Source organism: Erythrolamprus reginae, chromosome 1 (genome assembly GCF_031021105.1).
Source record: "Erythrolamprus reginae isolate rEryReg1 chromosome 1, rEryReg1.hap1, whole genome shotgun sequence".
NCBI lineage: Eukaryota > Metazoa > Chordata > Lepidosauria > Squamata > Dipsadidae > Erythrolamprus > Erythrolamprus reginae.
The window spans coordinates 406,262,989-406,281,232 of NC_091950.1; the positions used below are offsets into that span (position 1 = coordinate 406,262,989).

General features: G+C 40.9%; 1 protein-coding gene across 1 annotated transcript in view; it reads left to right on the forward strand.

Annotated features, from left to right (window-relative positions):
* Nucleotides 1-18,244, forward strand: part of GTF2IRD1 (GTF2I repeat domain containing 1) — a 224,713-nt gene that overhangs the window by 182,460 nt on the left and 24,009 nt on the right. Inside the window, exons 15-21 of the mRNA XM_070735231.1 lie at nt 1,443-1,508; nt 3,637-3,820; nt 6,628-6,686; nt 8,313-8,372; nt 11,227-11,310; nt 13,249-13,432; nt 16,517-16,545. Coding sequence (XP_070591332.1) covers nt 1,443-1,508; nt 3,637-3,820; nt 6,628-6,686; nt 8,313-8,372; nt 11,227-11,310; nt 13,249-13,432; nt 16,517-16,545 — 666 coding nt within the window. The remainder of the gene's footprint in view (nt 1-1,442; nt 1,509-3,636; nt 3,821-6,627; nt 6,687-8,312; nt 8,373-11,226; nt 11,311-13,248; nt 13,433-16,516; nt 16,546-18,244) is intronic.

Below are 18,244 nucleotides of genomic sequence, written 5' to 3' on the forward strand. Positions count from 1 at the left end.
TCTCCTTCAAGTTTATTTTGGTTTATGGCTTCCTGACATTCCACACACCAATGGTGTATATATTTATATTTCCAGAATTAACTTAATGTGCCAGTGATCACATCAGCTAGCCACCTCGTAAGAGCACCATAATAGTGGACATTGCCCTCTATTATTCAGGGTGTCCAGCAAACCTGGAAAACAGGGAAATCAGGGAATTATCAGGGAAATCGGAGGTTTGGGAAATATCAGGGAATTATCAGGGAATTTGTGGGGAAAAAACCAATAAATCGGGGGGAAAACAAACTATTAAAATGTTTAAAAGTCAGGGAAAAATCATGTAAAAAACCCCAATGATCGCACTGCCTAGCAGAGTGAAGTAAAAATGAGCATAACTGTGGCAACAACTTGCTTCCTCAGCTACGATATTTCTCCATGGCTTAGCCATTTGGTATGATGTCATCTATGACCGTGCCTTAACTAGATCGCAAGTTACAGGGAAATATCAAGGAAATATCAGGGAATTTTGTTGGTAAATATCAGGGACGTGGTTGGTAAATCCACAGTAACTGAATTTAAACATGCCTGGGATAAACATAGATCCATCCTAAGATAAAATACAAAAAATAGTATAAGGGCAGACTAGATGAACAATGAGGTCTTTTTCTGCTGGTAGTCTTCTATGTTTCTATGTTTCTAATTTCAAAATGCTTTCCCCCTGGACATCCTGCTATTCCACCTTCTACCCTGATGGGTAGCTTCTAGGATCACGTTGATCATATCCTGATTCTTAATGATCATTTTGGGTTTTTCTATCAGAATAATGGAGTGGGTTGCCATTATATTCTCCAGTGGGTCCTATTTCATCCGATTTCCTGTCTATGAGTTGTCAGTAATGGAGGACTCCTTGGGGAATTTACACTACAGTACTCTCAACACTGCAGCTCATAGAGTCACTTGAACACAAAAACCCCTTCATTACAATACACTAATAATCCATGAAGTGGGGGAAGGGGGCTTTTGGGAGGGTGTGTGTGTGTCTGAAATACTTTTTCTTTCTGGGAAATGGAGCGTTTAATGGTATGCTAATATGGAATTGAACGACTGAACACTTTGTCTCAGCCTTTTGAAAAGTGCAAAATCAGCAAATAATGAATTCCAATCAATATATTGGCCCATCTGATGCCTGTCTATTTGTCAATTTCATGTAGGAATGCAGAAAAGGCACATTTTTAAGCAGCCCCCCAGTCTCCTTCTCTCTTTTCCAGACCTTTTAAAGCTTTTTTTTTTTTTAGTTTGTCTGTTGGGATTTTCTGCTGCTTTGATCTTCTGTGTTACTAAACATGTATTATTTATGAGCTGCCCTATATATGATAAGGTAGTGTATATATATATATAGATTCATCCTCTGTGGAAGTGTTTCTTTTCTTGCAGTCACTGCATTTGTTATTTTTGTCTTCCAGATGGTGTCAGTGACGTTTTAAGTCACTTGAGAAAACAAGTAGAAATTTTATTTAATGCAAGATATGGTGAGATATTCGTCTTTTGTTTTATTTTTTCAAGATAGGAATTCCACCTCCCCACCACACCCAAAGCTGAGTTCAATTAACTGTCATTTTGACATTCTTATTGCTATAGTTTATTGCTAGAAAGGTTTTTCTTACTGGATAGCAAAAGGCGTTTAAGGGGTGACTTGATCGCAGTGTATAAAATCATGCATGGGATAGAAAAGGTGGATAGAGAAAAATTCTTTTCTCTATCACACAATACTAGGACGAGGGGGCACTCCCTAAAGCTCATAGGTAAGAAAGCGAGGACAAATAAAGGGAAATATTTCTTCACCCAGAGGGTCGTCGGTTTATGGAATTCACTTTCAGAGGAGGTCGTGACAGCTGTCAGCCTTGATAGCTTCAAGGCAGGATTAGACAGATTCATGGATGCCAAGTGTATCGATGGTTATTGAAACGGATGTCCATGTGCCGCCTCTATGTTGGTTGAGGCAGGCAGGATTCCCTTGAGTACCAGGTCAAGGGAAAGGGAGGGTCTTGCCTTCTCTTTCTACCCAAGATCCCCATGTACAATTGGTGGACACGGAATGCTGGACTCGATGGCCTTTGGCCTGATTCAGCATGGCTCTTCTTATATTCTTATGTTCTTATGTTGACTGATTCCGCAATGTTTTAAAAACCCACCTCTGCCTATACAAGCTTGGGGCCATTGAGTTTTAAGATCTAGCCCCGGCCAATGACTGAATATATGGTGCATGATGGGATGATTGTGATTGATTAATTTTAAGTATTGGGGTTTTTAGAGTGAATTTTAATTTAGATTTCTTACATGTTTTGTATTAACTTAGCCGCCCCGAGTCTACGGAGAGGGGCGGCATACAAATCTAATAAATAATAATATTAATAATAACTTTGTTATGAATCGCTCTGAGTTAAGAAGAAGAGCGACATAGAAATCTAATAAATAAATAAATAATAAAATAAATAAATAAGCCCATCCTGCACAGCGTGAAGGGATTGGACTCAATAGAGTTAACGATGCCCTCCCAATCCACGGACCCATTAAGGAGACTATGGAATTCTTCTCTTAGAATCATATGGTTGGAAGGGACCTTAGAAGTCTTCTAGGCCCACATCCACCTGCACATTCCTTGGGGCAGGAGCTGGGCCAGAGCTAACCACAACAGATTACTTAGTTCTGTTCAAAGTTGAATGTGCTGACAACATGTGAAATTTATTGTCAATCGCTGTAGCTTCCAAAGTGGACAGTTTGATTTCACAGAAGTTTGATTTACTTGGAGTTATATTCTGTTGTTTAAGTGTTCCCTTTAATTTTTTTGAGCAGTATATGTTCTTCCCCATAAATATTTCACCAAGATAAAGAAAGCATGGGGGTTAGGCACAAAATCTGAATCCCCTTCCTGTGTGCTCTGATTTTAATGGCGCTCCGGATAGATCGTTACAAGCAGGTTTTAAGCAAAAGTCTCAAGGAAGCTGGAATAACTGGAATTGGCAACCAGTTGGTTCCTAGAATGAGTTATGAAATTCACTGGACTCCTTTCATTTGCAGATGGTGCTGATGTTGCTAAATTATTTCTAATTTGCTAAATTTCTAATTTTCTGATGTTGCTAAATGGTTTCTTTAGATTCTGGACAAACGTATATTTTCTTTTATGTACACTGAGAGTATGTGCACCAAGACAAATTCCTTGTGTGTCCAATCACACTTGGCCAATAAAGAATTCTAGTCTATGTTAGGAAGTCAGATTTTGAGTGGAAGATAAGAGAGGAGGATGTAGTTCTTGGTCAACTGAGCAAGTGATTCCTTAGTGTGGAGAGATCAGTGACCTGGTTTGATCCTCTGTTAATGAACGTGAATCTAGGAGGGCTTCTAAGCCAGTGTTTCCCAACCTTGGCAACTTGAAGATAGTTGCACTTCAACTCCCAGCAAATGCTGGCTGGGGAATTCTGGGAGTTGAAGTCCGGATATCTTCAAGTTGCCAAGGTTGGGAAACACTGTTCTAAGCAATGGATCTCTGCTTTTAGCAGTTCAGTCCAAAGCAGATTCCTTGCCTGGTTCCAGCATGACTTTTCTTTAATGGAGACCATAGCAATGTTCTTTTCTGAAGCCACATGCTTGTCTCCGCAGCGAAAGCCATAGGAATTTCTGAGCCCGTCAAAGTCCCGTATTCCAAATTCTTGATGTACCCAGAAGACCTTTTTGTGGTGGGCTTGCCCGACGGCATCCTACTCAGGCGGCCCAACTGTTTTGGCATTGCAAAGCTAAAGAAGATTCTTCAAGCAAGCAGCAGAATTCGATTTGTTATCAAAAGGTAAGCAGCTAAATTGTTTCTTTGTCTTATGTGATTCCAGTTTGTTTGTTTGTTTGTTTGTTTGTTTGTTTTCAGAATGATAGCATGATATCAGGGTTGTCTTGCATCTACCATCCCCAGACATGCTTGCTGGATCTTTTAAAAATCTTTTAAAAATCTAATAGCTTTGCCTTTATTTGGGAGACAGAATAAAATAGCCTTTTCAATGGCAATAAATTTAGCATTTATATTTATATACTGCTTCACAATGCTTTACAGTCATCTCTAAGCGGTTTACAGGGAGTCAGCACATTGCCTCCAACAATCTGGGTCTTCATTTTACCAACCTTGGAAGGAGGGAAGGCTGAGTCAACCTTAAGCCTACTGAGATTCGATCTGCCAAACTGCTAGCAGCTGGTGATCAGCAGAAGTAGCTTGCAGTACTGCACTCTAACCACTGCACCACCACAACAATTTGTTGATATATGATATATATATTGATAATTTGTTGATATATAGAATATTCCAAAGTATTTGCTGCTTACTCTCCATTATTACTATAGTTTTATTGTTGGACATTGTTGTGGTTGGCTCTGCCCCAGCTCCTGCCCCAAGGAATGTGGAGGTAGATACAGGGCGTCATAGGCCTGTTTTATTGCCGACAGAGGCAGGTAGTGCAGTTTCCTCGGACGAAGAAGAAGGTGGGGGTGACTTGGAAGAGGGGGGCTTGGCACACAGCCCAGGAAGCCAATCTCCATTATCTTCGGTTGATTCGGATGCGGAAGTCTTGTACCCACGCAAGGGCAGAGTTATGCGTAGAAGAGACCAATTGAGGACATATTACAGGAGATAAGAGAGGCCACCTGTGTTTGGGTGGGGCTCTAGTAATTAGAGCTATTGGCCGTTGTGGAAGATTATCTGATCGCAGTTCTTCAGAACCGTGTTTTGCTGTTTCCAGACTTTGTTTGTTGATTTTTCACACCTTTGAAACCAAAGCAGAGCAAAGTGTGTGTGTCTCACTTTGTTGGAAGAAGGAGGCCTGTGACATTTCTTCACAGATGCTAGCTAAGTACTTAAGGACTGATTAAGGGAATTGTACAGCCTACAAGATTGTTTTGGGACGAGTGCTCTTTGCAATACAAAAAGGGTGCTTTGTTTCTTTTGAATTTTGTGATAAAGAACTTTGTTTTGAATTTTCAAACGTGTGTGTGTCTGAAATTTGTACCCTTGAATTTTCGGGAGGCTCATACCAGAGAGCCCAGCAGAACAGACATAAGGGTGGATGTGTGCAGAATTTTCTGTTTTAGGTGCGCAAATAACTATAAACCAGAAGGTTTTGCATTTTGATTTAGTATAAGGCAGTGATGGTGAACCTTTTCAGCACCAAGTGCCCAAAGCAGAACGTGCATGCATATGGGTGTTCCAGAGCACTGGAAACCTGAAGACCAGCTGGCTGGCGTACAAATACCTGTTTTTTGGCCCGTTTCAGGCTATTATTTGGGCCATTTCCCAAGACTCCAGCCCCTGCAAAGACCAGCTGACATGTGCACTCTGGAAACCAGAAGAGTAGTTGGTGACGACATGTGTACCCACAGAGACAGCTCTGCGTGCCATCTCTGGCACACATGCCATAGGTTCACCATCATGGGTATAAGGCAATATATTTTCCACGTTGGGCAGGAAGATATTTCTACCAGCTCCCAAATCCTGAAGTTTCAAATGTACAGTTTCTGAAATTATGTTTGCCCAAATTCCCAATAGCATGAATATGCCTGAAAAATCTGCAGCAGGAAAAAAAATCTAGCAGTTGTTTCTAAGACTAAGCCTTGATTCAGTGTTTTTCTCCTTAAATGTAAATCTTAATTTTATAATCTTGCCTGTTTCTCGTTGCAGAATTTTGTCTCTGTGGGTTCTCTTAGACATACCTGATAGAGGGTCCCTTTAAAATTGCTTCCAAATACTAATTTTCAATGAGCTGGAAGAAAAAAGTTATGAAATTTATGGAAGTAATCCCATTCAGTTTGTTTAATTGATTACATTTAATTTGGATTAGATTTAAAGACGAACTAAATTTAGCTGCCTGTGAGTTATTCTTTGACCTTTTGGGTTACAATCTAGTATAGTTCTTGGTCGTAAAAAAAAAAAAAGTAATACAGTGTTCCCTCGATTTTCGCCGGTTCAAACTTCGCGAATAGCCTATACCACGGTTTTTCAAAAAATATTAATTAAAAAATATTCTGTGGGTTTTTTTCTATACCATGGTTTTTCTCACCCGATGATGTCATACGTCATCGCCAAACTAATAATGTTTGCAAATAAGTAACAAAAAAAATAATTATTGTTAATAAATAATTATGTTTATAAATATCAGGAACACTAAGTGTCTTATTCAATGGTGAGTACCAGTAATAACGGTGTGTAAATGGTTATTAATGGAATGGGAAATGGTAATTTAGGGGTTTAAAGTGTTAAGGGATGGTTTGTGATACTGTTCATAGCCCAAAATGGTGTATTTACTTCCCCATCTCTACTTCGCGGAAATTCGACTTTCGCGGGCAGTCTCAGAATGCATCCCCCACAAAAATCGAGGGAGCACTGTACTCCATTCTGCTAGAGTCAATGACAAGCCAGTCGAAGCAGTCATCTGATGGAATAAAGCTTTTTAATAGAAAGGCAAAATAGCAAAGTCTTTTAGAGTGTCTGGTTTTTGTCTCTTAAATGCCCAGCTAGAACTTTCGTTGTCTGTAAACCTAAGAAGCTGCTGTTGCTGCAACCAGTGCAAAACCCACTGACTTTAATACATTATTTTGTCTGATAATGTCTTTTAGGCCAGAACTTCTTACAGAAGGAATGAAAGAAATGACCTCAGATAGCTCAGGAGCAATAGGTAAGGCTGTGTGGATTCCTAGCGGTTGATTATTACCTTTGAAGAAATCAAGATAATTTATTTATTTATTCAATTTTTATGCCGCCCTTCTCCTTAGACTCAGGGTGGATTACAACATGTTAACAATAGCACTTTTTAACAGAGCCAGCATATTGCCCCACAATCCGGGTCCTCATTTTACCCACCTTGGAAGGATGGAAGGCTGAGTCAACCTTGAGCCGGTGATGAGATTTGAACCACTGACCTTCAGATCTACAGTCAGCTTCAGTGGCTTGCAGTACAACACTCTACTTGCTGCGCCACCCTGGCTCATAATCTCATCAACTGAAAAATGGGCAACTGAAAAAAATGGCCTACATTTTAGGTTAACGAGAGTCCTTTTCCTCGTAAGCATGAAATATTAGCCCAGATTGGCATTGGAACCCATGTGATTATATATGCATGATATATACACTGCTCAAAAAAAATAAAGGGAACACTGAAACAACACAATATAACTACAAGTAAATCAAAATTCTGTGAAATCAAACTGTCCACTTAGGAAGCAACATTGAAGAAACATTGAGCACAAATGGGCAGCCTTTGTAGCCTTGAACATCACGTAGGTAGCTAAGTGGATACGTTGATAGAATAAAAAGTTAGCATTAAATTTATTTATTTATTCATTTGTCCAATACACAAGTACATAGGAAGAAAATAGACATGTAATAATATAAAAAGGCAATCTCACTCTACTCACAAGAGCCTACAAAACTTTTGCCAGACCCATCTTAGACTACTGCTCATCTGTCTGGAACCCATACCACATCTCAGACATCAACACCCTTGAAAATGTCCAAAGATATTTCACCAGAAGAGCCCTTCACTCATCCACTCGAAACAGAATATCAAGATCGCCTCAAATTTCCGATGGAGAAAAATGTGTGGTCTCTAAGAGTCAGTAATGGCTTGATGACACATAATCAATATTCAAATTGCTAAGTGTTGCAAGAATTCGGCAACCACCTCTCACACTGGTGTAATTTCAGGTGAAAGGATTAAAATCTCAGGTGAGCCCACTTAAACCTGGTGAAATTTTGGGCATTCTCTGTGAATCCACACAAAATGACCCTGTTCTAATCTAAATTTTTAAGCCAGCACTGAAATCTCATATGATTTGGTGATCTTGTAAAGTTTGTTTATTTTATTCAACTTCTATTTATTTTATTTATTCAATTTTTATGCCGCCCTTCTCCTTAGACTCAGGGCGGCTTACAACATGTTAGCAATAGAGCCAGCATATTGCCCCCACAATCCGGGTCCTCATTTTAGCCACCTCGGAAGGATGGAAGGCTGAGTCAACCTTGAGCCAGTGATGAGATTTGAACCGCTGACCTTCAGATCTACAAGTCAGCTTCAGTGGCCTGCAGTACAGCACTCTACCTGCTGCGCCACCCCGGCTCACGAATCGCGAAGGACTCAGGGTGGCTAGTTTTTACCTCTTTCTAGTATTTGAAAACATAGTGTTGGACACAGTTTGGCAGTAATCACGGTTACCCTACTGCATGTAGGTGTCATATGGCTATCTCCTAAACTTTAAGATGGAAAATAAAAATGAATATAAACACCTTTTCTTTGTGTTGACAGCCAATGATAGAGTCTCCATTGAGCCCATTGAGGACCCTGTAAAAAGACCAGGATTTCAAGGTGAGTATGGGGATAGAGGTAGGATTTGTGGCTAGTCATTTTTTACCTTTTTGCTACCCCTCCCCTTGGGGACATTATGCCTTCAATTTATTGAGCAATTTGCAGAGTAGTTTTCTGCATGGCACTGCTGTTTTCTCTTGACGGCTAATGATTGCTAATGAGGCACTGGATTACAATCAGTAGGACTTGCCATCCTTCCAAAGAATTTGTAGAAATGTGCAGTGGTTACCTTGTTGGTGGAGATAATAATAACAACAGAGTTGGAAGGGACCTTGGAGGTCTTCTAGTCCAACCTCCTGCTTGGCAGGAGACCTTACACTACTTCAGACAAATGGTTATTCAACATCTTTTTAAAAACTTCCAGAGCATTCACAACTTCTGGAGGCAAGCCATTCTACTGATCAATTGTTCTAACTATCAGAAATTTTCTCCTTAGTTCTAAGTTGCTTCTCTTCTGGATTAATTTCCACCCATTGCTTCTTCTCCTACCCTCAGGTGCTTTGGAGAACAGCCTGACTCCCTCTTCTTAGTGGCAACCCCTGAGATATTGGAAGACTGCTATCATGTCTTCCTCTAGTCCTTCTTTTCATTAAAACTAGACATACCCAATTCCTTCCACCATTCTTTGTATGTTTTAACTTCCAGTCCCCTAATCAGCTTCGTTGCTTTTCTTTGCATTCTTTCTTGATAGCGCTCAATGTTCAGGTCTGTCAAGATCTTTCTGAATCTTGAGCCTATCTTCTGGAGAGTTGGCTATTCCTGCCAATTTGGTGTCATCTGCAAATTTGATGAGTTCCCCAACTATCCCTTTGTCCAAGTCATTGATGAAGATATCGAACAGTACTGAGCCTAAAACAGAGCCTTGGGGTACTCCACTGCATACTTATTTTATTTATTTATTTATTTATTTATTGGATTTATATGCCGCCCCTCTCCGTAGACTCGGGGCGGCTAACAACAGTAATAAAAACAGCATATAACAATCCAATATTAAAACAGTTAAAAACCCTTATTATAAAACCAAACATACATACAGACATACCATGAATAAAATTGTAAAGGCCTAGGGGGAAAGAGTATCTCAGTTCCCCTATGCCTGGCGGCAGAGGTGGCTTTTAAGAAGCTTACGAAAGGCAAGGAGGATGGGGGCAATTCTAATCTCTGGGGGGAGTTGGTTCCAGAGGGCCGGGGCCGCCACAGAGAAGGCTCTTCCCCTGGGTCCCGCCAAGCGACATACTTCCCTCTATGTAGATGCTGTTCCTTTGGGCACTACTCATTGAGTGTGTTTGATTAGCCAGTTTTTAATCCATCTGGTGGTGTTGCTGTCTAACCCACATTTTTCAACTTTATTTAGTAGTAAGTTATGGTCTACTTTATCAAATGCCTTACTGAAGTCCAAGTAAATTAAATCGACAGCATTCCTCTGGTCCACTAATTTTGTCACTTTGTGAAAGAAAGCAACAAGATTAGTTTGGCATGATCTCTTTGTGACAAACCCTTGTTGGCTTTTAGTTATTACTTTGTTTGCTTCTTGCTGTTCGTTGATTTGTTACTTGATTATCTTTTCCAGAATCTTCCCTGATATTGAGGTCAGGCTGATAGGACTTTAGTATCCTGGATTTATTTTTTCCCCCTTTTTTGAAGATGGAAACTACAATAAGCTGTAGTTCCTGATGATATGCTAAGATTATATGCTTTGTTTACGAAAGATGATATGTTTTGTTTATAAAATTCAATGTGAGGCAGATTGTATTCTATTTCTTTTATGTTTCAAATAAAGGTCCCTTGACTTAATACGACTCCAACAAATAAAAGAATAAACCAATCTGCAAATGGAAAACCTAGTTATCTGAGGAAGCACAGGATTTCTCTAGCTTCACTTTTCACACGCTAATCTATACTTGGGGATGTAATTATTTTGCATGAGGGGATTTTATTTTGTCTGCGCTCCCATCTGTTCTGGAGTGTGATATTTAAATATATATTTGCCATGTAAGGGGAAATTAGGCGCTATTTTCATATTTATAGAAACATAGAAGACTGATGGCAGAAAAAGACCTCATGGTCCATCTAGTCTGCCCTTATACTATTTCCTGTATTTTATCTTAGGATGGATATATGTTTATCCCAGGCATGTTTAAATTCAGTTACTGTGGATTTACCAACCACGTCTGCTGGAAGTTTGTTCCAAGCATCTACTACTCTTTCAGCAAAATAATATTTTCTCATGTTGCTTTTGATCTTTCCCCCAACTAACCTCAGATTGTGTCCCCTTGTTCTTGTGTTCACTTTCCTATTAAAAAACACTTCCCTCCTTGACCTTATTTAACCCTTTAATATATTTAAATGTTTCGATCATGTCCCCCCTTTTCCTTCTGTCCTCCAGACTATACAGATTGAGTTCATTAAGTCTTTCCTGATACGTTTTATGCTTAAGACCTTCCACCATTCTTGTGGCCCGTCTTTATTATATCAACATCTTTACCTAGTTTGCCAAAAGTCTTCTCCATTTACTCTGTTGTTTTTAATGGCATGGCTTTCTATGCCACTCAATTGGCGAGAACACATTGGGCACATTGCAAATATAATCTCATCAGGAGGAAACTTATTTTTAAAAAGTTTAAAATTGAAAAAAGTGTTTGCTGAAAGAGAAAGGTCTTGGCGTGGCATTTTTTAATCTTAAAAAGAAGGATACAAGGCGGAAAAAGTATTCCCTGCTCACATCTTTAATGGAGCAAGCCATTGCTTCCTGTCCCTTCCTAAGCATTCAAATGGTGGCTTGTAATGGATCCCAATTCTACTTGGCAGGGAGATGTAAAATAGAGTCTTTTATAGTTTCCATCTTTCTTTACAGAAAATTATGATACTCGACTGTCAAGAATAGACATTGCAAATACACTCAGGGAACAGGTTCAAGATCTGTTCAACAAGAAGTATGGTAAGTGTTTTTTTTCCCAAAAAGCCACTAGCAGGCAGAAATAGGAGTCACTAATCCGAGAATATGACTGGCTATTAGCAGTCATAGAATGATAGAATTTTAGAATTACAAACTTGGAAGAGACACCAAAGATCATCCAGCCCAACCCTTTAAACCAGCGGTCCCCAAACTACGGCCCGCGGGCCACATGCGGCCCACTGAGGCCATTTATCCGGCCCGCCAGTGAGTGACAAAAGCACAGGGAAAAGAGAGAGAGTGTCAAACTCAAGGCCCTGGCCCATGGGCTGCTTAGATCTGGCCAATGGGGCCATCCTGGAAGCAGCAAAGGACCATCTTGTAGTGCCTCTGCCAGCGAAATGGAGCATGGGAAGGCCATGGGTGGCCTTCTCGAGATTTGCACTGGCAGAGGGTTGCAGGATGCTATTGCAGTCAAAAACCAAGCTTGGAAGGCCCTCCCAAGTGCCGTTTTCAGTGGCAGAGAATTGCAGGAAGAATAGAATTTTATTGGCCAAGTGTGATTGGACGCACAAGGAATTTGTCTTGGTGCAGATGCTCTCAGCGTACCTAAAAGAAAAAGATACATTTGTCAAGAATCACGTGGTACAACACTTCATGATTGTCATAGGGGTCAAATAAACAATGAGGAAACAATCAATATGAATAAAAATCTTAGGATACAAGCAACAAGTTACAGTCATACAGTCCTAAGTGGGAGGAAAAGGATGATAGGAAGCTGTCGGAGTTTGGAGTTTGGGAGCCTATATTCGTTAGAAGAGCGGTTGGGCTGCTACAGGGGTCCCCAACACGAGTGATGTTGAGCTGGTCATGCCCCTCCTGACCACGCCCCCCCTCCCCGAGATCAAACATAACCCTGATGCGGCCCTCAATGAAACCTCTGATCCACGTGAACTTTTGATCAATTTCTTTTTTCTTAAGCCGTACATAAAAGCATACAGTCTTTGGGGGAATGATCCTTACCATCATCGTTTCTGTACATTAGATAAACTGTACACACAGTTTTTTGGGGGGGGGGGCGTTCCTTTAACAAGCACTTTTTATAGGAACCACATGATGAAATTTAAAAAAAAATAGATATTTCAAAAACTAAATTCTTCTGGTTTCCCATCTGACATGGGAGGTTTGAAAGACAGACACTTGCACTCACTTTTTGATCAAATGAGTGTCTTCACCTTGGGTGAAGCCACCATTCAGGATGGGATGTCCTCATCCATTGAGTGAGGACCGAGTCTGCTAGTGTAGTGTTTTTCAACCAGTGTGCCGCGGCACACTAGTGTGCCGTGAGACATGGTCAGGTGTGCCGCGAAACTCAGAGAGAGAAAGAAAACAAGAGAGAAAGAAAGAAAGAGAGAAAGAAAGAAAACAAGAGAGAGAAAGAAAGAAAACAAGAGAGAGAAAGAAAGAGAGAGAGAAAGAAAGAAAGAGAGAGAGAGAGAAAGAAAAAGAAAGAGAGAGAAAAAGAAAACAAGAGAGAGAGAAAGAAAGAAAGAGAGAGAAAGAAAGAAAGAGAAAGAGAGAAAGAAAGAAAGCAAGAGAGAGAGAACAAGAGAGAGAAAGAGAGAAAGAGGGAGGGAAGGTGGGAGAGAGAAAAACATAGAGGGAGGGAGGGCGGGAGAAAGAGAGCAAAAAAGAGAGGAAGGAAGGAAGAGAGAAAGAAAGAGGGATGGAAAGAGAAAAAAAAGAAGGGAGAGAAAGAGGGTGGGAGAGAGAAATAGAGCGAAAGGGAGGAAGAGAGAGGAAAAAAATTTGTCCAAACTTTTTTTAGCCGCCCCTCCCCCCTCTCAATGTGCCCCAGGGTTTTGTAAATGTAAAAAATGTGCCATGGCTCAAAAAAGGTTGAAAATCACTGTGCTAGTGAACAAGAACCAAATCAGGTGTGACAAAAGACTTAACTCCTGCCTTGTGCTATCTTCCTTTCAGGTGAGGCTTTGGGCATCAAATACCCAGTCCAAGTGCCATACAAGCGTATCAAAAGCAATCCAGGTTCAGTGATCATAGAAGGGTTGCCACCAGGAATCCCATTCCGGAAACCTTGCACCTTCGGCTCTCAGAATCTGGAGAGGATATTAGCCGTGGCGGACAAGATCAAATTCACAGTTACAAGGTATTTCTCTTTAGGGATACGCATCAGGTTGCAGCAGTGGGTATCTGTAGATGGTAATCTGCTTTCTTAGCATTCATTCATTCATTCATTCATTCATTCATTCATTCATTCATTCATTCATTCATTCAATTTTTTATGCTGCCCTTCTCCTTAGACTCAGGGCGGCTTACAACATGTTAGCAATAGCACTTTTTAATAGAGCCAGCATATTGCCCCCATAATCCTGTCCTCATTTTACCCAGCTCAGAAGGATGGAAGGCTGAGTCAACCTTGAGCCAGTGATGAGATTTGAACCACTGACCTGCAGATCTACAGTCAGCTTTAATGGCCTGCAGTACTGTACTCTACCTGCTGCGCCACCATGGCTCATAAATATCCTAAATCCAATTAATTTAATTAATTACTCTAAAAGCCCTAATAACATTAAAAATTAGTCATTCCCATTCAAACAACAGACATACTGTACATTACGTTTGTCGGCCAGGGGGTTAGAGTCTAATGGCCCCAAGCCTGGCAGCATACATGAGTCTTCAGACTCTTACGGAAGGCAAGGAGAGTGGAGACGGTACGAATCTCTGTTGGGAGCTTATTCCAGAGGGCTGGAGCCCCCACAGAGAAGGCTCTTCCCCTAGGTCCCACCAAGTGACATTGTTTAGTTGACGGGACCTGGAGAAAGCCGACTCTGTGGGACCTAACCGGTCGCTGGGACTCATGCGGCAGAAGGTGGTCCTGCAAGTAATCTGGTCCGATGCCATGTAGGGCTTTATAGGTCATAACCAACACTTTGAATTGCATCTGGAAACCAATTGGCAGCCACTCAGTTATTGCTGCACACATGGTGCAACTATGAGCAAATCATCAGCAAAAGGATCCAGAACCCACCCCTGCTTAAAATGACCACCGAAAAATACCAGAAAGTTGAAGTTATTTGATGAGTGATTTCCAATAAAAACATGGGAACCAATGAGGCCTAGAAATATAACAAGAATATTCCATAGGACAGCCTGATACCATCCAATGTCTCTCTTTGATGAGATAATGCCAGAAATTTAAGTATCTCCACTAAAAAGTTCTATTTTTGGTCTGCTAGCTCACTAGATTAGTATGAAATGGCATTTAGTGTGGAGAAAATATGTTAGAATCCCATTGCATGATCTCAACAGCCATCTGGTGGTTGCGTTTATACAATTCACTTAATCTAGTTACTAAATTTACCCTTTGAGATCTCACAGTAGAATTAGCTTTAAGTAAGCAGGATCAGTTTATGCTATCTATGCAACCTGCTAAGACCTACAAGTACAAATCTAGACACCAACAAAACTTTTCACATTGTAAAATGCACTTGCTTGATTTTTAATCGGCCTGGTTAAATGTGGTTTGTAAAACCAAAAGCTGAGAAATATAGTGATACCTTGTCTTACAAACCCCTCGTCATACAAACTTTTCGAGATACAAACCCGGGGTTTAAGATTTTTTTGCCTCTTCTTCCAAACTATTTTCACCTTACAAACCCAAGCCGCCTCCGGACTTTGTTGCCAGCGAAGCGCCTGTTTTTGCGCTGCTGGGATTCTCCTGAGGCTCCCCTCCATGGGAAATACCACCTCTGGACTTCCGTGTTTTTGCGATGCTGCAGGGGAATCCCAGCAGTGCAAAAATGGGCTCTTCACTAGCAACAGAAGTCCAGAGGTGGGGTTTCCCAGCGAGGGGAGCCACAGCGAAATCACAGCATCACAAAAACACGGAAGTCCGGAGGTGGGGTTTCCCATGGAGGGGAGCCTCAGGGGAATCCCAGCAGTGCAAAAGCGGGTGCTTCAGCTGGCAAAAGGGATGAGTTTCGGGCTTGTACACATTAAACTCTTTTCCATTGATTCCTATGGGAAACATTGTTTCATCTTACAAACTTTTCACCTTACAAACTTCGTCCCAGAACAAATTAAGTTCGTAAGACGAGGTATCACTGTACATGAGTGTGTAGTGTTGCAGAAGTCATTCTGATTAGTTAAATTTAGCTCTATTTTTTGATCCTCGGTGACTCTCTGGGTTCCTGGTTCATAGACATTACAAATCTTAATTGGATCTTTTCCCTACAAAATTCTCAATGATTTGCATTAAGTTTTCAGCCGAGACGTATGTTCAAACATTTTCTAGGAAAGTGAACACAAGAACAAGGGGGCACAATCTGAGGTTAGTTGGGGAAAGATCAGAAGCAACGTGCGAAAATATTATTTTACTGAAAGAGTAGTAGATGCTTGGAACAAACTTCCAGCGGACGTGGTTGGTAAATCCATAGTAACTGAATTTAAACATGCCTGGGATAAACATATATCCATCCGAAGATAAAATACAGGAAATAGTATAAAGGCAGACTAGATGGACCATGAGGTCTTTTTCTGCCGTCAGTATGTTTCTAAGCTTGTGTATATAGGGCTTAATAAGGAAAGGTGAGTTATGTCAACGATATCATGATGTTCAAAATGATTGAAAGTCTTTGGCATTCTTTGCATGATGGTGTCACGATGCCATTGTGGCTTCTAACAGATGCCTATATCAGGGTTTGATTGAGGGATACCGTATACAGTACCTTATTGCGTCCATGCTAGCCCCGGATGTGGCTGAACCAGAGCTAGAAAATACACCTCCTTTGCCTCATCTCCTCTGCCTTCACAACCAACTCTTGAATGAGCAAAAGTTCACTCTCTTTGATGGTCTGAGTTAGTTTACTTGCAATTTTAGACTTTTCTTAAAAGAAATCTTAGATTGGGCTCTTTAGGTTGATTCCCTCTGCCGTAACAGAGGTACCTACTCTGCCTGCATTTCTCTTTTTTTAAAAAAATATTTTTAATTGGTTTTTTAAATGTTACACACACAGACTGCACATCATACAACATAAAACTGTGCCCTGTGAAGGTGCACCCACCTGCCTGCATTTCTCAATTATTTCTTATCAGCTACCACCAGATCCTCTTTTGTGTGTGTCAATATTTATAATACACAATTTTTGATACCCTAATATTTGTCGCAAAGGCCAATTTAAAGCCACCTTCTCTTTCATAATGAACAGTATGGGTTTTTTTTCTTTTTCAGGCCTTTCCAAGGACTCATCCCTAAACCTGGTAAGTGCTTAAAGTCCTAGCAATAAAAAGCTAAGTGTGTTTTGGTAATTTAACAGGGCAGTTTATGGAGGAAATGTGATATCAATTTTATGGGTGTCTTTGTATCCTTGTCCACTTATGACTGTATTGTATATTGATAGTCCCTAATGATAAAAGAGTTACCAGAATTTGTTCATATATGGGTTTGATTAAGACAGATAGCCGTGTCTCCCTGGATTGGTTGTGCTGTCGTATAGCAGGGCGCAATTGCCAGTCAGTGGAACCTTGCTCTAGAACTCAAGTTCAAGGGGACGGATCTGGCCCGCGGGAGTGCTTAAATCTGATCTGCAGGGACAGCCTGGAAATAGCAAAGTATCAGCCTATGGGGCAGCCAAAATGGGGCAGAGAGGACTATGCGAGGGCAATCCCCACCCCATTTTTTGGCCTGGACGGCTTCTTGCAGCACTCTGCTGGCCAAAATTGGACACAGGGCTGTGTGAGGCTCCCCTGCCCCATTTTGTCCAACAGGGTGCTACGGGACGTTTTGGCTGGCAGTGGCAGTGGTTTTCAAATGTCTGCTGAGATCCTTTGGCACTGCGCCCAGCGTGCCAAGTACCACTGGGATCACTTTCACTGGCTTATGTCAGAGTCGTTGCAGCTCGATTTTTAGATCTTCGTATTTCACTAATTTCTCTAGCTGCTTCTCCTCAATTCTGCTGTCCCCTGGGATTGCGATGTCGATGCTCCATACTTTCTTTTTCTCCACAATCAGGATGTCTGGCGTGTTACGCTTCAAAATTCGGTCAGTCTGAAGTCGGAAGTCCCACAGTAGTTTTCAGTAGTCTAAGGGTAAAGTTTTGGGGGTTAGCTGATGAGTCTTCGGAGAGGGGCGGCATACAAATCTAAGTAATAAATAAATAAATAAATAATAAATACTACAGAGTCTGGTAGTAAGTTCCGTGCATCAACTACTCGGTTACTAAAGTCATATTTCCTGCAGTCCAGTTTTGAGCTGTTTACATTAAGTTTGTATCTGTTGTGTGCTCATATATTGTTGTGGTTGAAGCTGAAGTAGTCATTGACAGGAAGGACATTGTAGCAGGTGATTTTTATGGGCTATGCTTAGATCGTGTTTAAGGCGACGTAGTTCTAAGCTTTCTAAACCTATGATTTTAAGTCTAGTCGCATAGGGTATTCTGTTGCGAGTGGAGGAGTGGAGGGTTCTTCTAGTAAAGTATCTCTGGACATTTTTTAGAGTGTTTATGTCCGAAATGCAATGTGGCTTCCAGACAGATGAGCTGTATTCAAGGATTGGTCTGGCGAACGTTTTGTATGCTCTGGTTAATAGTGTGAGATTACTGAAGCAGAAGCTATGTAGAGTCTCAAGAGGACACTAGTCAGAGAAGGTTGAGCTAAGATCAAAGCAACCTGGCCTCTTTTCTTCCATTTTTCTTTTCTGTGGCCACAAAGCTCCCTGGGCTCAATTGTTTCACCTTGCAACACCTTGGTGCTTCAAGGTGAAATACAGAATGAAATACCGAAAACGAACAAAGCACAGTGATAAAGTATTTCCGTGTACCTACACTGATGTCTCTCCAAAGCCTTGAGCACAACCTGAAAAATTACAACAACAAAAAACCCCATCTCCATTTGGGTGATTGGTGCTCCAGGATCTTTTCTAGAGGCTGCAACCGTCAATTATTTCTCCCTCCTGTCAATT